Raw genomic sequence first — 18,784 nt, 5'->3', positions numbered from 1 at the left:
AGTCACCCCGAGAATGCACTCAGGTTACGCCCTACTGAGCACCACCTCGCAATAAGGTGCTACGCTGAGGTGCCTTCTTCAGAACGTACTGCACATAGCGCATAATGCTAGCAGTAACTGTCACGTATGAAGGAAGCATGAAGGAAATGATAACAAATCGGAATAATAAACATGCCACTTGTGACATTTTAAGATTGCTTAGACTTGCAGGTACGGCATTAGTAAATAGTCCTGCTTCCTGAATGAGAATGCTACTGTGATTGAAGGGCTACTATACCCAAATTAAAAATATATATATATGAAACTGTTACTAAGAATCAATACGTAAGTTACATACAGCACACACCTCAGTCTGTGTTGTTACATTCTAATAAGTGAAGGAGCACAGGTTCATATTAAATACTTAAGAATTAGTCAATGCTTGTTTCCACAGAAACAAATCTCAATAAAGTAAGCACTAAGCAGACTAAACCTATAGTTAAGAGGATTTTAATTTTAAGGTCCTGCAAACTAAAGTTTCAGATAAATGCATTGAGATTAACATCTTTGAGCTTGCATAACATAAGTAAAGACATTTAACCAAACAGTAACTCTAACAAGTGTTCCAGTTTACACAATCTCATGCTTATTGTGAGGGTTTTCCCAGGTCAAAGCTCTTTCTGCTTCTCCACCTTAGCAATTTGATAAAGTTAAGACTTGCACTGAAGATTTTGTCATGATGAAAAACCATTTTGTAGAATATATCAATGGGTAGATCTCCATTTGGATCTGCGTATTTTAGAGTTGTCATTGGAGTGTACAAGGTGTTGGTCTGATGGCGAAAAGGTGGGTTTTCTGCAAGAATTATCTTTACTGTATGCTGTCAAGAAAGAAAAAATGAGATCTTTAAAGAACCATTATCAAAAGAGCAAATTAAACATTTAATTTTCAGTTAAGCAGAGGAAAAGTGGAAGAATAAAGTTTTAGAATTGTGTAAAATGCTGCATGTAGTTTTATGAAGATTTCATTTTTTTCTTAAAATAACGTTAAAGCCAGAAGCACTTACTAATTCATAGTCCTATTTGTGTTCATCTACACCATGGTGATAGCACTTTACACCTAAGTATCCTGCATAGTCCTCCAAAGTTATCCCTGTAGGCCCACAATAGCTACTTTCTCTTGATTGGAAAAGGATCAGAACAGTGCGCTTCACAGCAAGATCAGGGAAGCTTCAGCCGATACTTGAAGCTCCTCATTAGTAGCCAGCATCTGTTGATAGGTTACCTCTGCAACATCCTCAGCGCTTTGTCCCAGGCTCTGGAAAATTTGTTTGTAATTTTTAAGGTAAATATTAGTAAACATCTCAGCTGTTTCCTCATCTGCAGCTGAAAGATCCATTTTCATTCCATCTTCAAACACTTTTCTTTCAAACTCTGTTATCACTGGGCCTGGTTCAATCAGACTTAACCTGTTCAAAAGCCAAGATATACTGGTTACTGACTATTCTCCTCATGGGAAACACACCTCTATACACTTCTTTAAAAAGTATATTGAAGAATCGCTGTCTTGAGTACATGCTAGCAAGCAATGTTAACATTATATTTTGACAAGGTGATCAGTAACACGTTATTGAATTTATTCAATGAATATTGAATTACTGAAACTATTATTATGATAGACCAATTTGGCTGCTGCCAAATACGGAAAAATCGATTTTGATACTGGTCAGCTCTTTTCTGGTTCTACTCTCAGGCAGTAATTATCCCCGGTCACAACTTCTAATAAAACACTCCTTGGGATAGGACCTCTTTGTAGGGTTGAATTTTGGGCAGGCTCCTCTTTAGAACTAAATCTACTATTGACCTTGACAGCAGAATTCCAACTGCTGCTGGAATTCTGCCTTTTCTCCTGCATCAGTCTTCACACTGGACCTTGAATTTTTCCTGTACTACATTTTGCACACTACATTTTTTAAACCTTCTTTTTTCTGTTTTTGCTTTGTATTATTACGGTACTCATTTTAAATCTCTCCGGGCTTTTCCGAGATTTATGCAAAATCAAAGTTTGGAGGCAGCTTTGTCTCTGTAATCCCATGACAGCAGCTGTCTCTTCTCCCACTGTACAGGAGCTAAACACTCAAGCATACAGAGACGCAAGGGATGTTTAACAGTTGTTGGACTTCACACAAAGAACAGTGGGAGAATTATACCAAAGTGAATATATGTGACAAATCAAACACTGAAGTCCCATAGACAACGAACAGAACCGTTCTCTCAAATACTGTCTTAAACACTAAAAAATAGTACTGCATTCTTGATGCTTTCCTCCCACCTCCTGTCCTTATAGGAATCTCATCCTGTGTTCCTTTCTGATGAATTTCTACATGCTCTCTTTGAGCCCTTGACCTTTTTTATCTTGATCTCTAGAAAGGACTCCTATCCTTTTAAAAGGAAAAACATTACAGGTTGGTATTATAATTTTATTTCTATGGTATTATATGCAAGAATCTGTTTTCAGAAGTATTAGAGTATATTTTATCCAAACCTAAAAACCTCTAACTGTCTGTAAGAATGTTTACTTTAGTATCAGGAGTACTTGCTTATGCAGTGTGAAGAATGTGGACACTTCGATGCCTTCTGTGATGTACGATTTCCATGGGTTTCTCAATCTGTTTCTCCTAGATAGCAGCAAGCTTTAAACATCTGTGCAGTAACTCTGAATATATTTAAAACTGTCTAAAGTGTAATTCACACCTGTGGTTCGATACTTACTGCAGTTTGAACTTGAGTGCTTGTATAGCTAAACTTTCGCAAAATCCTTCCACCGCAAACTTTGATGCAGCATATACATCATTAAATAAGATACCTGATGGTACAAAGAAAACAGCCTGAGAATGCGATCATATTCAACATGCAAGTAATTTAGTTTTAACACTTATTTTCCTAGCAAGACTGTAGAAATTCTGGGAAAAGACATTAAGAAAATCCTTATGGATATTGGTCTAATGAGACACTTCATTAGTAATAGCAGTTTAATATTATGAGTAGTTAAGTAGTATTAAATACTGCTGGGTTGTTTGTTTTTGCATGTGTTCTCAAAATTCCTTATGCTAAAGCACGTTTGACTAACCTAACGCTTTCCCTCTTTCTAGCTGATACTGTGATCTCTCTGGATGCTATTAATTACTCTATAGTCTACTGGGTAAGTGTATATACATACAATACCACCTGCACTATTTATCAAGAAGACTTTGAATAGGCTGGAGATAAACACAGAAACTGAGCAGATTTGATTATGCAAGAGATCCATCTTGCATCTGAGGGGCTTAGGGCCATGAAGTTGATCAGGGGATTGGAACACCTTTGCTCAGGCAGATAATGACAGGAGAAAGGGGAAACGTTTTAAACTAAAAGAGGGGAGATTTAGATTAGAGGTGAGGAGGAAATTCCTCACTCAGAGGATGGTGAGGCCCTGGAACAGGTTGCCCAGAGAAGCTACAGATGCTCCATCTCTGGAGGTGTTCAAGACCAGGTTGGATAGGGCCCTGAGCAAGTGTCTCTTAAGTGTCTCTTAAATGGCCTTTAAGGTCCCTTCCAATCTGAGCCATTCTATGACTTGGAAAAGGCAGTACAGCAATCCAATAACCACACTTGCAGTTTGCTTCAGGACGCTTGCTCACCAGAATAATCCAGGTTAAGATCAATGCCAATGCCTTAGTAATTGAAACAAATACAGTCAGACCAGAGGGAACAGTAGAAACTTTTTTTTTTTTTTTTTAATTAGCTCTGTGAAACTTTATGAGGGGAAACTTTACCAAAAGATGTTACAGTTGTCCAGGGCATGACTGGAGTTTGTTCCATTAGCACAGCACAGCACAGCAAGTGTGTTTGCCTGTCCCCATAATCCTTTCCAACAGGAAAATGAAAAGTAATATTACTAAATCCTGTTTTCCAGGTCATCTCTAGTAATTAAAACAATAAAAAAAATACTCCCTTACTCCCATGAAAAAAGAATTCACTCCACAGCTTTTGTTGTTAAAATGTCTTGAGAGTGCATAGTAACATACTACTATGTGCATAGTAACATACTACTGGGATACATAAAACACCAGATCTAAATGCTATGCTTCTTGGAGTTTTAGCGTTACAGAGCTCAATAAATAGATATGCTAACTCCTACATTTTTTCAGGGAAAAAAAAAAAAAGAGGTGTGCTCTAGATTGTACATACTGAACTTTTAAATAAAGAAAAACCACTTTGCCTTGTATTCCCATAACACTGCTTATTATAACTATATGCCCGCTCTTTCTCCTCTTCATGTCAGGCAAAATCTCCTTCAGGAGTCGAACCAGTCCAAAGAAGTTGGTATCCATCACCGTTTTCATTTCATCGATGGTCTGGCATTCAATTGGTCCAATAAGCCCCATTCCAGCATTGCTAACTGCACAAAATGGAAGACGACAGTGACCAATAACATCCCTAAACATTAGCTTATCTTTACTGGAAAGCATTTAGAAGTAAAATAAGGATTAGGGATTAAATAATCCTTAGAGAAAGGATTAAAACACAAAAGATATTATTGTGTTAGACAAGCTCTGTAAATACACTTCCCTATTTTTATTTTTTAATTATGGTTTTAATCCAATTAAAAAAATCCAATTATCTGATATTTTACATTTTGACCAATTTATTTCTGATCAGTCCTTTTCCTTTAAATTAGAAAAGGATTACAGGAAAATGAACCAAGAATCATGATTATTTTTTCATCATTCAGTAGCAGAAGTTAGAGTCTCCAGTCAATGCCCATATCAATGAATACAAGACTTCGATCTATTCCAAAAGGTGCTAGACTAGGCCATATTTTAGTATGCCTTTTGGGTTTTTGTTTGCTTTAAAAATAAACTTTTTTTGGGGGGAGGGTGCATGTGTCTCCTAGGTGTTTATAAGTGGGGAATGACTGATAAAACTGGCATGCTGCAATAAAACCACCGTGTCAAATTGCAGCATAATACAGCCTGCAGACAGATTTTGTTAAATGGTTCTTTAGTGAGTTCTCAAAATGAAGACAGGTCCTTGATTTTCTCTTAGAGATTCAATTGCTGAGAATATAAGCATCTTTCTTCTATTACTATTTATTTTTAGCAAAACAGTACAAGAACACTTCTTGCTAAATGATTTGCACAGTACAACTATAATTCTCAATACAAAATTCAAGTACTCTTACTTTGCATTTGTTCTTTTACTTGCTAATTACCAAGAGCTATTGCTTTCTTAGTAGACAACACTATTGATTTTATTATAAACAGAGCTGTGCTTCATCTATACGGCAGAAAATTGTACATGAAGACACAGGTTTAGGCAAAAGTTATATTCTCACACTTACTAAGAAACTGCATCATCTTCTAAGACATTTCTTTTCTGTGATCAAGTTTCTCCTTTGTAAATAGGAGAAACAAGCTTCCCTGCTTCAGAGAAGCACAGTGAGATTTAATCCACGTCTGCATGAAGCCCCAAGAATCATGAATAAATTAGGCAATTATGATTAATTTGATCATTTAAAAAATACATTAATGGAACTTCTCCAGAGTATTTGAAGAGACAATAAACAGAAAACTTATCTGTTCATAGCATACACATCTTGTACTTGCCTAGGACATCAATCCTTCTGTCAGGGATACTATTCACACAAGTTTTAATGGACTGTTCATCACAGACATCCAGTTGTTTAATTTCCAGGGTTTTGCCCAGCCTGCGACCTGCAGCTTCCTCAAGTGCCTCCTTCTTGGCCAGATTCCGCATTGTGGCGTACACTGCAACATGTCAGAAGCAATAGTTAGTCACAAATAAAACCTTTTATGTGGTAGCGTTACAGAGAAGTATTGAACAATACTTTTTCATTCATATCTTAAATATCATTGATAAAACCCAGTTAAAAACTTGAAGTAGAAATAACTTATTTTCAATGCATATGACACTATTTTTCCAGAATTTCGTTCTGAAACCTTCAAGAAAGCTAAAAGAAAAATTAAACCAATATGTGTAACGTAAAACATGCAGCACGAGAAGACACTACTATCAGCAAAATTTAAAGCAATGGGTACCAAGTCAGGCTGCTGAGTCATTTTTAGTATCCAAGCACAATATTGGAATATAGATTATTTTTTAAAGCACTGCCAACACGTTTAGCAGAAATACCATAACTTTATTTAAAAAAAAAAAAGTGGAAGACAGCCAGTTCCTCAGATTACAAAAAAATGTTCATTTGTGCAACCTCAAATTAGAAATTAGTTTTACCGTTCTTATGACTTAATTACCCAGAAAACTATGAATCTGCATCTAGCCACTTGACAGTAAAATACCGTAAGAATAAGCTTGAGAAATTGATTTTCTACAGGTTGCTGTATGTACTTTGCCATCCATTTTCCATCATAGCCAATATCCCATTTTGCAGCAGAAAGAAATCCCAGTCCTTTTCTCACACTTTATGGGTGCACAGCACTGGAATAATGAATCAAACTTCGGGGAAAAAAATGTAAATTTAAGAATTCTTTTCCTAAATTAATTTTGTTAGTTTTCCAATTGGCATGCATGTTTCATTGCACAAAAATTTAGTAGCTGGAAGCAAAGTTAACTGTGTGAATGCATATCCAGGCAGCACACTGCAGACATTTTCAACTATTTATGGTGTGTGTTTTTTTTTTTTTGTAATCTAATTTTGTAATCAGTTCAAATAGGTGTTCAGCTTTGATACAGGTACAGAAATACCATCTGCTTACAGGAAGCAGTTTATTTTCACTGTATTGCATTGCATAGTACAAGGGGGTTAAACGGAAGGCAATGACCAGATTGAATACAGTCAGCTCTGATAAATCATGGAGGGAGGGAAGAGAATATTGCATTGAAGAACATATACATATATATAAATAAAGATAAATAACAGAAATATTGTTACCTTTAAATCTTTTCTGTTCGTCTTTTGCCATTTTTGCAGCTAAGGCCAGTCCAATTCCTGAGGAGCAACCTGTAATGAGGACATTTCTTTTTGCCATCCTTTCCACTGTGTGGTTCAAGCAAGAGTTCTTGCTCAGAGGCACAACAATCTAAATGCAGCTACAGTATAACGGCACTGGCCTTTAATGCTATCTGCAGCTTTCCTGAGTCAACAAATCCCAAAATGCACACCTGGACCCTGCATGATTAAGGGATAATCTCCAACTAGACAAAAACAGAAACAGATGCTCCTGCATGAGCTTATAATCTGGCATTACCAATATGGACCATATTTAATATAAAACTTGATTAGTCTTTGAAATGAGACGTTTGTAAACTACGTAAGATTTTTTAAATGGTAAAATAATCATTTTGCACATTACTGGAAAAAAAAGCTTTGCCACAATTACAATTGCCACTAGAGACAACCAGTCTCTAGTGTTGAGTCCAGCACTCACATCAATGACAAATACCCAAAATACGATCCCTTTGCTAAAGGTGTTAAGAATTTCAATGCTTACAGCATCCTCCACATCCTTTTGAAATAGAGCAATGCTTTAATTTATTCCCTGATATCTTACTATTATAGACATGCTTGTAACTAATAGTCCTAACGGGCTTTATAGAAAAAGCAAACTGAAAAGTATGCTGTCAATTTGGAAGGAGACAAGTTATTTAGAAAGATTCCTCACATTTATTTTTGGCACTGTTCCCATATAAGAAGGGGGAAAGTGAGAAAGCATACTAGCAGTGAAGAACAACTAGAAAGACACTAAACTGACCAGCTTCACTATATCCTCCCAATCACTGAAGTCTTGAACATTTTCTATTCTCCAGCTGACAAGTTGAAGGAAAAAAGTTTTCCAAGAGACAACAACCCATGTTAATACAACACAGTTCAGAAGAATTAACTTAGTTTTCCAGGATTTGTGTAGATGTAAACTAGTTAGTAACTCAAAAGAGTAGAACTCTACAGAAATTATGTTAGCTTCCCAGACAAACTAATGTTGACAGTATAACAAATGAAATCATTAACTTCCTAGACTTGCAAAATAACAACACAACATCTAAAGTTAATGAGAAATTTTAATTATGTTTCTACTTATTTATCAGGTTTGACCCATGGCTTTACCAAGGAAGTTAGTATTCAGATACACAATTTTACTGCAAATGCTGTTTAGCTGATTCAGCCATTAGGCAAATTGCTATTGCTGCTCATGCACATTTATATTTAGTGCATGTAGGAGGGGCAAGCAAGGCTTTATGCAATACTACGTTAGTGGAATTCCACTAGTGTGGTGATGCAACCGTAATTACAGATAGGTTATATTTTCCCCTTGAAATCTTGGTTTGAAGGGCTTTAATGTTCCTTTGCTTTAAAAGACCAGTCTGAAGTTTGATGCACAGATTTCTAGCCTGAAGGTAAACTGATCTGCTTAATAAGAGGAAAAAAAAAATAATAATATTTTTTCAATTACGCTCATCAAATTAATTTTACTGGTTTTAATTTCGTGTTATGTAGAGGAGCAGATAGCTTGTTCTGAAATACGCCATACAGTAATTTCCCCAAGTAAACAGCACTTTTTGCTACGTCATAACTTTTATAATAGAAAAATAAATACTCTGAAACTGCAGAAATATATACTTCAGATGAGTGTATCTTGAACTTATCAACAGCTGCGAAGTGTGTGCCTGATTTTGTATAACCACTGGAAGAATAGTTGGATTTGTGGAGCATGTTTGAATAACTAGTTAAACTGACCAACCTACTACCAAGGAGGTTAGCACACTTCCACCTGCAGAGCTCCTGAAATACAACAGGTTTTTTTTGTTTTGTTTTTTCTGTCTGAGATACACTCTTAAAACACTAAACATCTCATTCAGGCTTAAGCCTTAAATTAATTTATGTTCTCTGCTCTACATTAAATGCTGTTGCTAACTGGATATTCTGAATTATCAGTCTCATATCTTAATGCAAATAAATCATGCTTGCATTAATCAGACTCAGATTTAGGGCTCTCATATTTGCAGTTTCTGGCACCTAGGTAATACAAGACTGGGGTCACTAGCCATTTATACTAAATTGTGTAATACTTCTGGAAAACTGTTCTAGTTTGTAAGGAAACCGTCAAGCCTTATAGCCCCGTCCCACACATCTCTGCATCCGAAAGACACTGGTTGGAGTGAAGCACACAGATTTTCCCAGCGTCTATTAGTGACCAAATCAGTGACCTAAAATGTCTTACACACAGGTTTATTCTAATAAACATTAAATGTTGCAGGGAGAGTATCTTAAGACAAACAAGCAAACAACAGGAAACTATTCCCAACGAAATACTGATAAAAAGATAATACCATTTTGCTCTTATTAGATGTGCCACACAGCTACATCATTTTAAATCCTGGGGGGAAAGAGGGGACGACATAGCACTAGAGCTGAAATTAATACCTACAATTCAAGATACTTAAAACTAAAATTTATTTCTGAAATATAAAATAAAAGAATTTATTAAGGCAATAATCTCAAAAACAGTTGGAAAAAACAAGATTGGCTTTTGCATCAGTAAAAATACATTCATAATTTACAAATACAATGTTAAAATTTCCTCTCTGAATGCACTATTATGTTGCCAGCAACAGCATTCGTGGGTTACTGCTTGTCCAATAGGCAACATTTCTTCCTTCATAGTTCTTGCCCCTGCAACAAAATATCTTTGATCAGAAACTTCAAACTTCCGAGTTCAATTTACCCTATCTAAATCCTTTTGCACTAAGATGTTATTTTTTATTTTGAATATCTCTCTTAACTAATTAAGCCAACTATGTGCAGGTCTCAAGTCCATGGCTTCTTTCTCAAATTCTGCCTCCTAGACTTAAGTTATTGTTGCATTCCTGTTTACTGTTCTGTCAACTGAAGTGCATTTGCTTTCAAGGTAAATAAATGTTGAAAAATTTGTAAGCAATGTTAAGTTTTAAGAGAAGTGTAGTAAAATATTATGCAGCATATTTTGAGAAGAAATATTAATATACAATTTCTCCACAAATTATAGAATTTGAAGGATTACTGTCTTTTGAAATAACCACACTATGTAAGGCTTAAGGTTTCTCCATGAACTGGATTATTGTGTTTAAATTTCTCACAACTTAAGATTCTAAAAATTCATGAGGTGTTTTTAAAAAACATAAACAGTATCGAAGTGCTTCCACCATGTGAAAGGAAAAAAGCCTATGATTTCTACCAATACAAGCATCTTATTTTAAAAATCTTATTAATATTAATGTTAAATATTCTGGATTTTATAAAGTAAACAGAAATGCATGGTCAGTTATAGTATGCTTTTTGTTGTTCATTTCTAAGGGGCTTGTCTTTTTCTCCTCCTTTAAAAACAGGCTTGCATTCTTGACTTAATTATTTGGCAGTACATTTATTTTTTTTAAAAAAAAAAAAAAAGGAATATGAGCTGATCAACAAAATGGTTGCTCTCATACAGGATTATTCACAGCAGCTACATTTACATTAGCCATTGCTGTGGCCCATATCAGCCAGTCTAATATTTGCTAACATCACAATATACTATGGCTCCTGTTAATTATACCTATAAAAGCCATTATGTTGCATCTATTACCTATTAGCTAGATGCTTATTCTTAAGGGAATGCTATAAATGGAGTACACAGACATCTATAAGTAGCACATAATAAGCTTAGAGCTAATGAATGAAAGACTATTACACGTACTTCTAATTATTTTATACCATGTATTAGATGTCTCATCTTCCTCATAGCATTCTGCATTTTATGACTTTTATACAGACCACTTTTTGCAAATATATGTATATATTTGTAAACATTGAGCTCTAAAGGCATAGATATACAAAAATGGATTGGGACTAAGTGACACACGCAAGTCTTAGATGACACAGAATCCTTCCATGTCTTTCACATAACAAAACAAAAAAGCCCTCTATAGTTCTATAATACCCTCTGTAGTTCTAGAATACACAAGAGGCTGGGAAAGATGAACTTTTTTTAAACCTTACAGGCTTAAATTTACATGCATTTTAGTTATTTCTAGTTTCTCAATAATTATTACAAATAAAGTAAAAGCAAGTAATGCAAAACCAGAACTGGGTAATTCACTTTGTTCGGTTCTCTTGGTTAAAGATCCTGTAATTGTTTTTGTATGCAAAAATTGCCTTAGATGCTTTACATATAGTTAAATCAACTTACCTCAAGCAATGCTTCACTTGCAGCATGAAACATTTCATCTCTAACCTGAAGATGTTGTTGCAGATTAGTAACAGTATCTTGAGCCTCTTCTAAATCTCGCTTCATCTGTTGCAACTGTCCACTTAGATGATAAGAACCAAATTTTTGGTGTTGTGTTGGTATCTGCCTTTTTGCTTGGTCTTTCAGATGAGCACACTTCTCAAGTTTAAGGAATATGCCAAAAACATTGTAAAAGTTAAAGACTTTTACATTTAAGGAAGAAAAAAAAGTACTTAATTTTTTCTTACTTCAATTATCGTTATTAACAAAATTTTATTTCTCACTTCAGTAAGAAATTTGGCCACAGAAGTTAATTTGTCATAAGAGTCATCTACCATTGTAAATTAAGTCAAATCTTTTTTCTTTTTAATAAAGTTACTTCAACTTCCTAGAGTGTGCTGTTGTAACAAGATCTTCAACACAGATTAAAGCAAAGTAAGAACAAAATGAGTCAATTGAAAAATCTGTGCCCTGGCTATAACCATCCCTCTTAACACCCACCCCCACCACTTTCCCCAGATACATTAGTAATTGACATTTTAGAACTTGCACAAAGGTAGAAGATTGGTCAGTGTGTCTGCCATAAACGTCACTGAAGTAGGAAGTTTTCTATTACATGATGTTAATACAGATACCATTTTCCAACACATAATATTCTGAATGGAGCTAGAACCTCTGTAATGTATTCAATTTTTATACAGAATGTTTCTTAAAAAAATAATTTAAAAAAAAAGAATATTTCCCAGCATAAATGGTAAACAGTAGAGAGAATCTCATTAGAGTTATGAGCTTCATAGACGATTTATCTTACATCTTTGGATTGCCATTTTTCTTTTGACTTTTATTTTTGCAACTTTAATCTGGTGTAGAATTTTGTCCAGGTGTACTTCTTTGAGAAAGACACAACCTTATCACAAGAAACTATCCTTAATTGCATTTATATCATTCTCACTGTGAGAGTCTGAAGAGTCCAGTGATACACTGGATTCATTCTTTTAGGATTTAGCCATTTCATGACATGAGAACAAACCCTGCATATGTGAATTTATTTTTGAATAAATGTGGATCTTATATTTTTAGAAGGTAACTCCATACACAACTAGATACCTCCTCAAGGATCTGGTACCTTTGGAATCTAGTTGATGCATAAAAACCCAGAAGCCATAAATGGCCTTTGAGGCTCCTACCTTCTCCCGGTCCAAATAAAAGCGGTTGATTGAAAGCAGTTCTGACTAAGCCTATCAGCTACTGCTTCAAAAGAAGGTGTATATGGATTCTTTTAACAGACTACTTTTTTTGTCTGGGAAGGAAGTGTTTAGTCAGCATTTGTTCAGGCACTAGGTAGGAGACCTTTTCCTGTCCAGTCCTTGACTGTTCTAAATCATCTCCTTTAACAGAAGTCAAAGTGGAAGAGCTGACACTGCTTCAATCTGCAGTGAAAGAACCTTCCTATCCAGGTGGGACACAGCCAAGCTCCCATGCTCTAGAACACAGATCAGATACCTTCAGTGACAGAAGACTTCTCACTTATCTTATTCAGAAACAAGGAGTAGCAAAGACAACATAATCAAAATGGCAGGAGCAATTTCAGTTCTAGTACTTACATATATCTGACAAGCATCTTTTAATGAACATATTTCTGCAGAAAGTCTGTTTATCTCAGATTGCATTTGTACTTCTAGTTGAGCTTCACGAACTTTGGCAGCACCCAGTTCTTCTGCCAAACGGTTTACACGAGATTCCTGAAAGACAGTAAGAGAAACTATAAATCATGCCTGTACCTGAAAAACACTGTAAATGCAAAATATTTTTTCCACCTTAAAAAAAAAGGACATAAGTGAATCAGTTTCTCTGTTTTCTGCAAAGAAACACAATGAGATTCCCCATTTCCTTCTTTGTTCATACGGAATCAGCGTTAGGACAAGGCCTAGAACATGGTAGTCATCAAGGTGCTGCTACTTTCTTGTTTAGCTCTTAAGTCAAATATAAGCCTACTGAATAACACTGGTAGAGTCATACTCCTTTAAATAAGAGGGAGTTTCCTTACCATTAACGTAGTTACACAGGTCAAGCAAGAAACTAGAATGTTTTCTAGAGATTGCACAAACAGGAAATGATTACCTGAGATAGATGGTAATGAAGTTGCTTTCATAAATTATTTTTTTAAAAAATCTCTGTATGAGAACACTCTTGCAAAGCTTAGACAGGACCACATAGTTGCAGCGTTATGTTTCTAGATATTGAAAACTGGCAAAGACAAAAGTACACTTTTACAAATGAATGCTCCCTCCTAACCTACAATACCTTGCAGATATTTAGTTATGGAATATACCAGCTATTTCCCCTTTCTGTTCCCTATACCAATGGAAATACCACTTTTTGGTGAAAATCTTGGTTAACTCTGGTAAGTAATAACAAAAAACACTGTCAGCAATTTCATTTTTAAATCTGGCTATTTCTTTTGTCCATTATTAACCAGAAAAAAATGAAATTTTCTCTTTTCAGAACTGAAAAGAAGGAAGCTACTAATTACTGTAAAATTGCAAGGGAAATCAGAATCTGGACACTCCCGCAGAAAGGGAGTTCAAAACTTTACAAACTTTAAGCCCTAAACAAATGCATCCTTTCCAAAAAAAAAAAAAAAAAAAGTTTTTAATAGCTAATTCTACTACTACTGAAGGTATATTGTGAGTTGAAATGTTGAAACATTCAGTCACCTTTTCTTGGGACAGATGGTTTAGTTCTTCCAATTCATGCAAGAGCCTCTCTGCTTCTCTTTGGGCCTGAACTAACATTCGACGAGTCTCCACCAATTCTGAGTGAGTGTGCTGCAGCTGTTCTCGTTCTAGCTTCAATTGCTGACCCAAATCTAATGCTTCTTTGTACTGGTCTCCAATGCAATTCCCCTGGTTTTTCACTGTCTGTAACAGGTAAACAACAACAGATCTCAAAAGAAAACCAAACAAATAAAAAATCCCAAAACATTCTGCATTCATTCTTCTCTTTCAGAGGGGAAAAAAAACAGCAGCAAGAAAAGAAAAAATACCACCAAGCCAAACACCCATCAAACACTAAGTCCCAAAACCATAACATTTGTATAAATATAATATAAATATATAGACTCTATAAATATAGTAGACTCCAGAAGACTGCAGATCTGTGGTCCATCTAAGTTCTGTGTCATCTCACAGCAGCCAACACAGATATTTAAAAGGAAGACGTAACAAAACTTGTTGATTTATATATAAAGTAACACATTCATAAAAAGCTTATTTTAACACATATGCATTAGCATCTCATATATGCCTGAAAACAAGTATTCGTATAATTCATAAAGTTACTATTTTCTGTTTTATCTGTATGCTTCAACTCACTGTGCAAAAAAAAAACACCACCACACCTCTTCTAGCTCCTAAGAGCACGCTAACTCTCAGTACTCTTCTGATGCAATTATTTCCACAAGATAAATATTTAAGACACAAGAAGCTCTCATCACACAGTATCACTGATATAGAATGAGTCCAGAGGAGGGCCACACCAAGATGAGCACCTCTTCTATGGGGACAGGCTGAGAGAGCTGGGGTTGTTCAGCCTAGAGAAGGCTCTGCGGAGACCTTATAGTGGCTTTCCAGTGCCTAAAGGAGGCCTGCAGGAAAGCTGGGGAAGGACACTTTGTCATGGAATGTAGTGATAAGACAAGGAGTAATGACTTTAAACTAAAACAGAGTAGATTTAGATTAGATATTAGGATGAACAATGATTGATTGTTGATTTAATTTCAAGGAAGACAATCTCCATAGCCAAAACATCAGATTACTAAAGATGATCAATATTTTAATTTCTTCACAAAACAGACAAGGGTCTGCCAATAAATTTCTAACTTCTAAATAATTAAACTGGTTTAATTTTCGAGCATTAAGATCCAGCAAAAATCAGGATATCCAATACAACTATATGGGGAGAAGTAATGACACTTACTCTGAAGAGACACCATACAGTTCTTTCTAGGACAGTTACTGTAAGGCGTTAAAAATTTGACAATTTGTGTTAAATGAACTCTACTTAAGAATTTCAGTAGATAACTCCACAGTATTTGCAAGCACTATCTTTAGGGAGAAGGCTGTTTTACTTGCATTGCTTATTAAACAATCACATGGGCCTAAGTACTAAAAATTGTGCAGTACGTTGTGAATAAGTTACTAAGGGGAGAGGATTGAAATCCAAGGAGCATTTCACCTTCTCAAGAGCTTCTAGGCTCTGTTGCTTTCTTTCAATTTTCTTCTTCAGCTGATTTATTTCTTGATCTCTTTGGAGTATTTCAAACTCCTTTTCACGAAGCTCATCTTTAGAATGCTGGAGTTTGTTCTCTAAGCTCTCAATCTGAACAGAAAACGCAATAATATCAGGATAGTTATTTTAATGAAATCAGAACAATTAAAACAACCTTAAAAACACTGCCAATATTAATACTGACTTTGGGATCCCTTGCTAATTTTTGATTTTATTTTGCTAACGTTTTCCAATATCAGGAAGAGCAGTTTGGGAATTATATTAAGTAGAAAGACACATTTTCATTTTTGCACTGTCATATCCCTGTAATAGTTTTAATGGACAAATAAAATATTTTTGCTAGTATATTAAGGTATTCTTTCCCTCCCTACAATATGGCACCAGTATTCTCTTCCAGGTTAAACCTGGCCAGCTTCTGTGTTCCAGAACCAGACATTCTTATATAATCATTTGCCCTTTGTTAGGGAAACTGTGTTTTAAAGCAAGAATTACCTGTTTATTGCATTCCTTAACTTCTAACTCAGATTTCTCTAAATTGTTCTCTAATTGAATTATTTGTTGTTCCATTTCTCCCCTATGCTCACGAACTGTCATATCCAACTGTGTAATCTAGATATAAAACAGGAAAAAAGGAGACATATTATTTTGAACTACTATGCAGAATTTAAGCAGCAACATTACAAAATATGATAGCCAAAGGAATTAAACTAAACTCTTGTAGTCTCAGAAATATTCTTCCAAGTAGTCAAAATAAAAATGCACCCTAGCTACCTCATTTGAAAACCAGGGGCAAAACACGAAAAGCAAAGTGGCAAATTGAGGGAAAAAAGTCCCTAACAGAACATATTTGGTCATCAGATACACAGAATACAAACTAAGTTTGATTTAATTCAGTTTAATCTGAATTTAATTAGTAGTTTATTATACTTGTCCATCATGTTAGAAAGTGCCAATTTTTGCCAAAGCAAAATACATAAATTAATTCTGTTGCTTTGGTGAACTCCCGGAGCAGTTCACAGGGTGCTGTGACAAGAAAATACTGGAAGATCTGACCTCGTTACAGTCTCAGTTCCTTCTACAGGTGTATTTTTTTTTGCACCTCAAATATTCTTGGATACATAAGCTGTTAATTCTTGCAGGAAGTAGCAAATAGAAGGCTAAGTGCTAATTGTAAGTGACAAAATAATAGCTTTTCCACAAGGAGTACCAAATGCTGAAGCCAAATCAAAAGACTGAAAATATTTCATGTGAGATACAGAAATTTCTTCACAGTAAATATGCTGTTTTATATTTAGAGATTGCTTTAGATCTAATTAAATAGGATCCAGTGAAAACTAGGAAAGAAATCTATCGTTTCAAGGCACACTTCAGTGCAGACTTTTCCTCCCTTTTATCAAAAATCAGTATGCCAATAGCTGTCCTGCAACTTTATTACTAAAAGAATTATGGGATGGGTTTACATGAGGCTTCTGTTCTACGAAAATAGTAGTTTTGCCATAAGGCTTCAGGAAGATACAGCAAGTTTTACAGTCAATACTATGGCTAGCTTAGCAGTAGAGTTTGGATTCATATGTTAACACAAATTTAGTATACTTTTTATAAAGTATCATAATACTACATAATAGCAACAGCTGTCAGTAACATACTTAAAAACAATCTGACCTGAGCTGCTCTTTGTTTCAGTTCCCAATTCCTTTCTTTCAGTGCTTGGTCCATGTCAAGCAGTTCTTGCTTTTTGTCTTCAATTTCTCCCTTGCAATACCTGAAATTCACATGTGTTTAACTGTTTAATGCACATTCAATTGCTTAGCTTCAAGCAATTGAATTTCAGCTTGAAAAACATAACATCTATTGCTTAGAGCCAGGTTACTTTAAAGTGTGAATCTACTGATTGGAAAGAAAAACCCAAATAGAGTAATTGTGATAGTTTCCTTGTGGAGATCTCCCAGTAACTTCATTATTCAAGTTATTTAACTGGTTATCAGGACAACATATTTTTGAAAAACAATAGTAAATAAAGGTATCACTAATTTATGGTCAGAATGTAAAATTGCAAATTTTACTATAAAATAAATGTATACCTCTTACTATTACTTCCACAGATTTGGGATTTAAAAAAAAAAATCTGAACAGATTTTAAAATAGTTTGCAAAAAAGAACTCAGCACCACTTAGAAATTACAAGTGAGCTGAGAAGCTACTGCACCATGTTATCCTACAGCCACAAACCACCTAACGATTACACACAGATGCTAAAAAGATTTTTAAAAGACCATCCAAACTATGTGCTATTCCTAAGCAAACAATAATGTAACTAAGTTTTCATGATAGAAAAGATAGCAGCTTACCTGAGCTCAGCTGTTAGATTCATGACAGCAACATTTTTCTCTTCTAGAGAGGACTGTGCATTCTGTAATGCTTCTTGCAATTCCTGAAGTTGCGTTAAAGTCATTTTTAATTCTCCATTGGCATTCTGTAATGAAGTTTCTAATTCTACTATTTTCTGTAATGCTTCCCTGTGGCAAGTCTCACTTTGAAGCAGCTTATCTTCTAAATCATTCACTGTTTTACAGACACACACACAAAACAAATCAAATCAAAGTGTTGAATCATCACTAAGTCGGGCTCTTTATGAACACCATTGTTTATTAGCACTGGTAGCTGTAACCAATTTTCAGTGTCACTATTTTTAGGAAAATCTAGAAAGACAATGAAATTATACACCCACCCATTCATGGCACTTAAATCTTCACCATTTTCTATTCAGTTCACAACCTATAATAGACTTGTAATTTGAGTATGCATCTAAAACATTTTGCCAATGAGAAAAGAGAGAGACAATATAGTAAATGAATATACACTGCTACAAAAAAAACGCTAGCAGAATTGCTATTAAGCCTCCAGTTTAAAAGAATGGTAAAAATAAATGGAAGAGGAGTGGTTAGAAAGTTTATTTCCATAAGCTCTTATGTATTTTTTTTCTTTTAAATTAGATTAATTTTCATGAATGGCATTGTGACTTTGTTAAACTTGTGTGTCTTGCTTGATTACCACATTAAGGATCTGCATTGCCAGTTTACAGAGGCAAATCTGCTTAGTCATTTCACATAGGGTAAAGGTATACCCACAAAAAAGAGGATTTGCAGAAACCCCTTGAAAATAAGTCAGTGGTTTGTTTGTTTATCTTTAACTATTGAATTACCAACAAATTAAAAAATATGACTATGGAAAACCCTCAAAACTATCCTATTCTGACTTG

The 18,784-nt window shown here is 35.0% G+C and overlaps 2 protein-coding genes and 1 long non-coding RNA gene across 4 annotated transcripts in view; 1 reads left to right on the top strand and 2 right to left on the bottom strand.

Moving 5' to 3' along the window:
- Positions 1 to 465: 465 nt before the first annotated feature.
- Positions 466 to 4,611, bottom strand: LOC118170515 (retinol dehydrogenase 8-like). The gene is made up of 4 exons (XM_035332835.1): positions 4,240 to 4,611; positions 2,751 to 2,844; positions 1,264 to 1,447; positions 466 to 859 (listed from the first exon to the last, which is right to left on the bottom strand). The coding sequence occupies exons 1-4, from the start codon at positions 4,487 to 4,489 to the stop codon at positions 626 to 628; spliced, it is 762 nt and encodes a 253-aa protein (XP_035188726.1). The 5' UTR covers positions 4,490 to 4,611; the 3' UTR covers positions 466 to 625.
- LOC118170520 lies at positions 691 to 7,375 on the top strand. Of its 2 annotated transcripts, none has more exons than XR_004752753.1 (3): positions 691 to 825; positions 2,326 to 2,443; positions 6,970 to 7,375. It is a non-coding gene; the product is annotated as an uncharacterized LOC118170520 (long non-coding RNA). The 2 variants fall into 2 exon arrangements; XR_004752752.1 differs by lacking the exon at positions 6,970 to 7,375 and adding an exon at positions 3,131 to 3,180.
- Positions 6,967 to 18,784, bottom strand: part of CCDC18 (coiled-coil domain containing 18) — a 28,608-nt gene continuing 16,790 nt past the window's right edge. Inside the window, exons 21-28 of the mRNA XM_035332790.1 lie at positions 17,874 to 18,087; positions 17,189 to 17,288; positions 16,019 to 16,135; positions 15,473 to 15,616; positions 13,954 to 14,157; positions 12,841 to 12,978; positions 11,198 to 11,392; positions 6,967 to 6,999 (exon numbers count right to left, since the gene is read on the bottom strand). Coding sequence (XP_035188681.1) covers positions 6,970 to 6,999; positions 11,198 to 11,392; positions 12,841 to 12,978; positions 13,954 to 14,157; positions 15,473 to 15,616; positions 16,019 to 16,135; positions 17,189 to 17,288; positions 17,874 to 18,087 — 1,142 coding nt within the window. The 3' untranslated portion in view covers positions 6,967 to 6,969. The remainder of the gene's footprint in view (positions 7,000 to 11,197; positions 11,393 to 12,840; positions 12,979 to 13,953; positions 14,158 to 15,472; positions 15,617 to 16,018; positions 16,136 to 17,188; positions 17,289 to 17,873; positions 18,088 to 18,784) is intronic.

The sequence above is a fragment of the Oxyura jamaicensis genome, chromosome 8, assembly GCF_011077185.1.
Source record: "Oxyura jamaicensis isolate SHBP4307 breed ruddy duck chromosome 8, BPBGC_Ojam_1.0, whole genome shotgun sequence".
Taxonomy (NCBI): Eukaryota; Metazoa; Chordata; class Aves; order Anseriformes; family Anatidae; genus Oxyura; species Oxyura jamaicensis.
The sequence above is the reverse complement of the archived record's forward strand: the minus strand, read 5'-3'. Positions and strand labels throughout refer to the sequence as shown.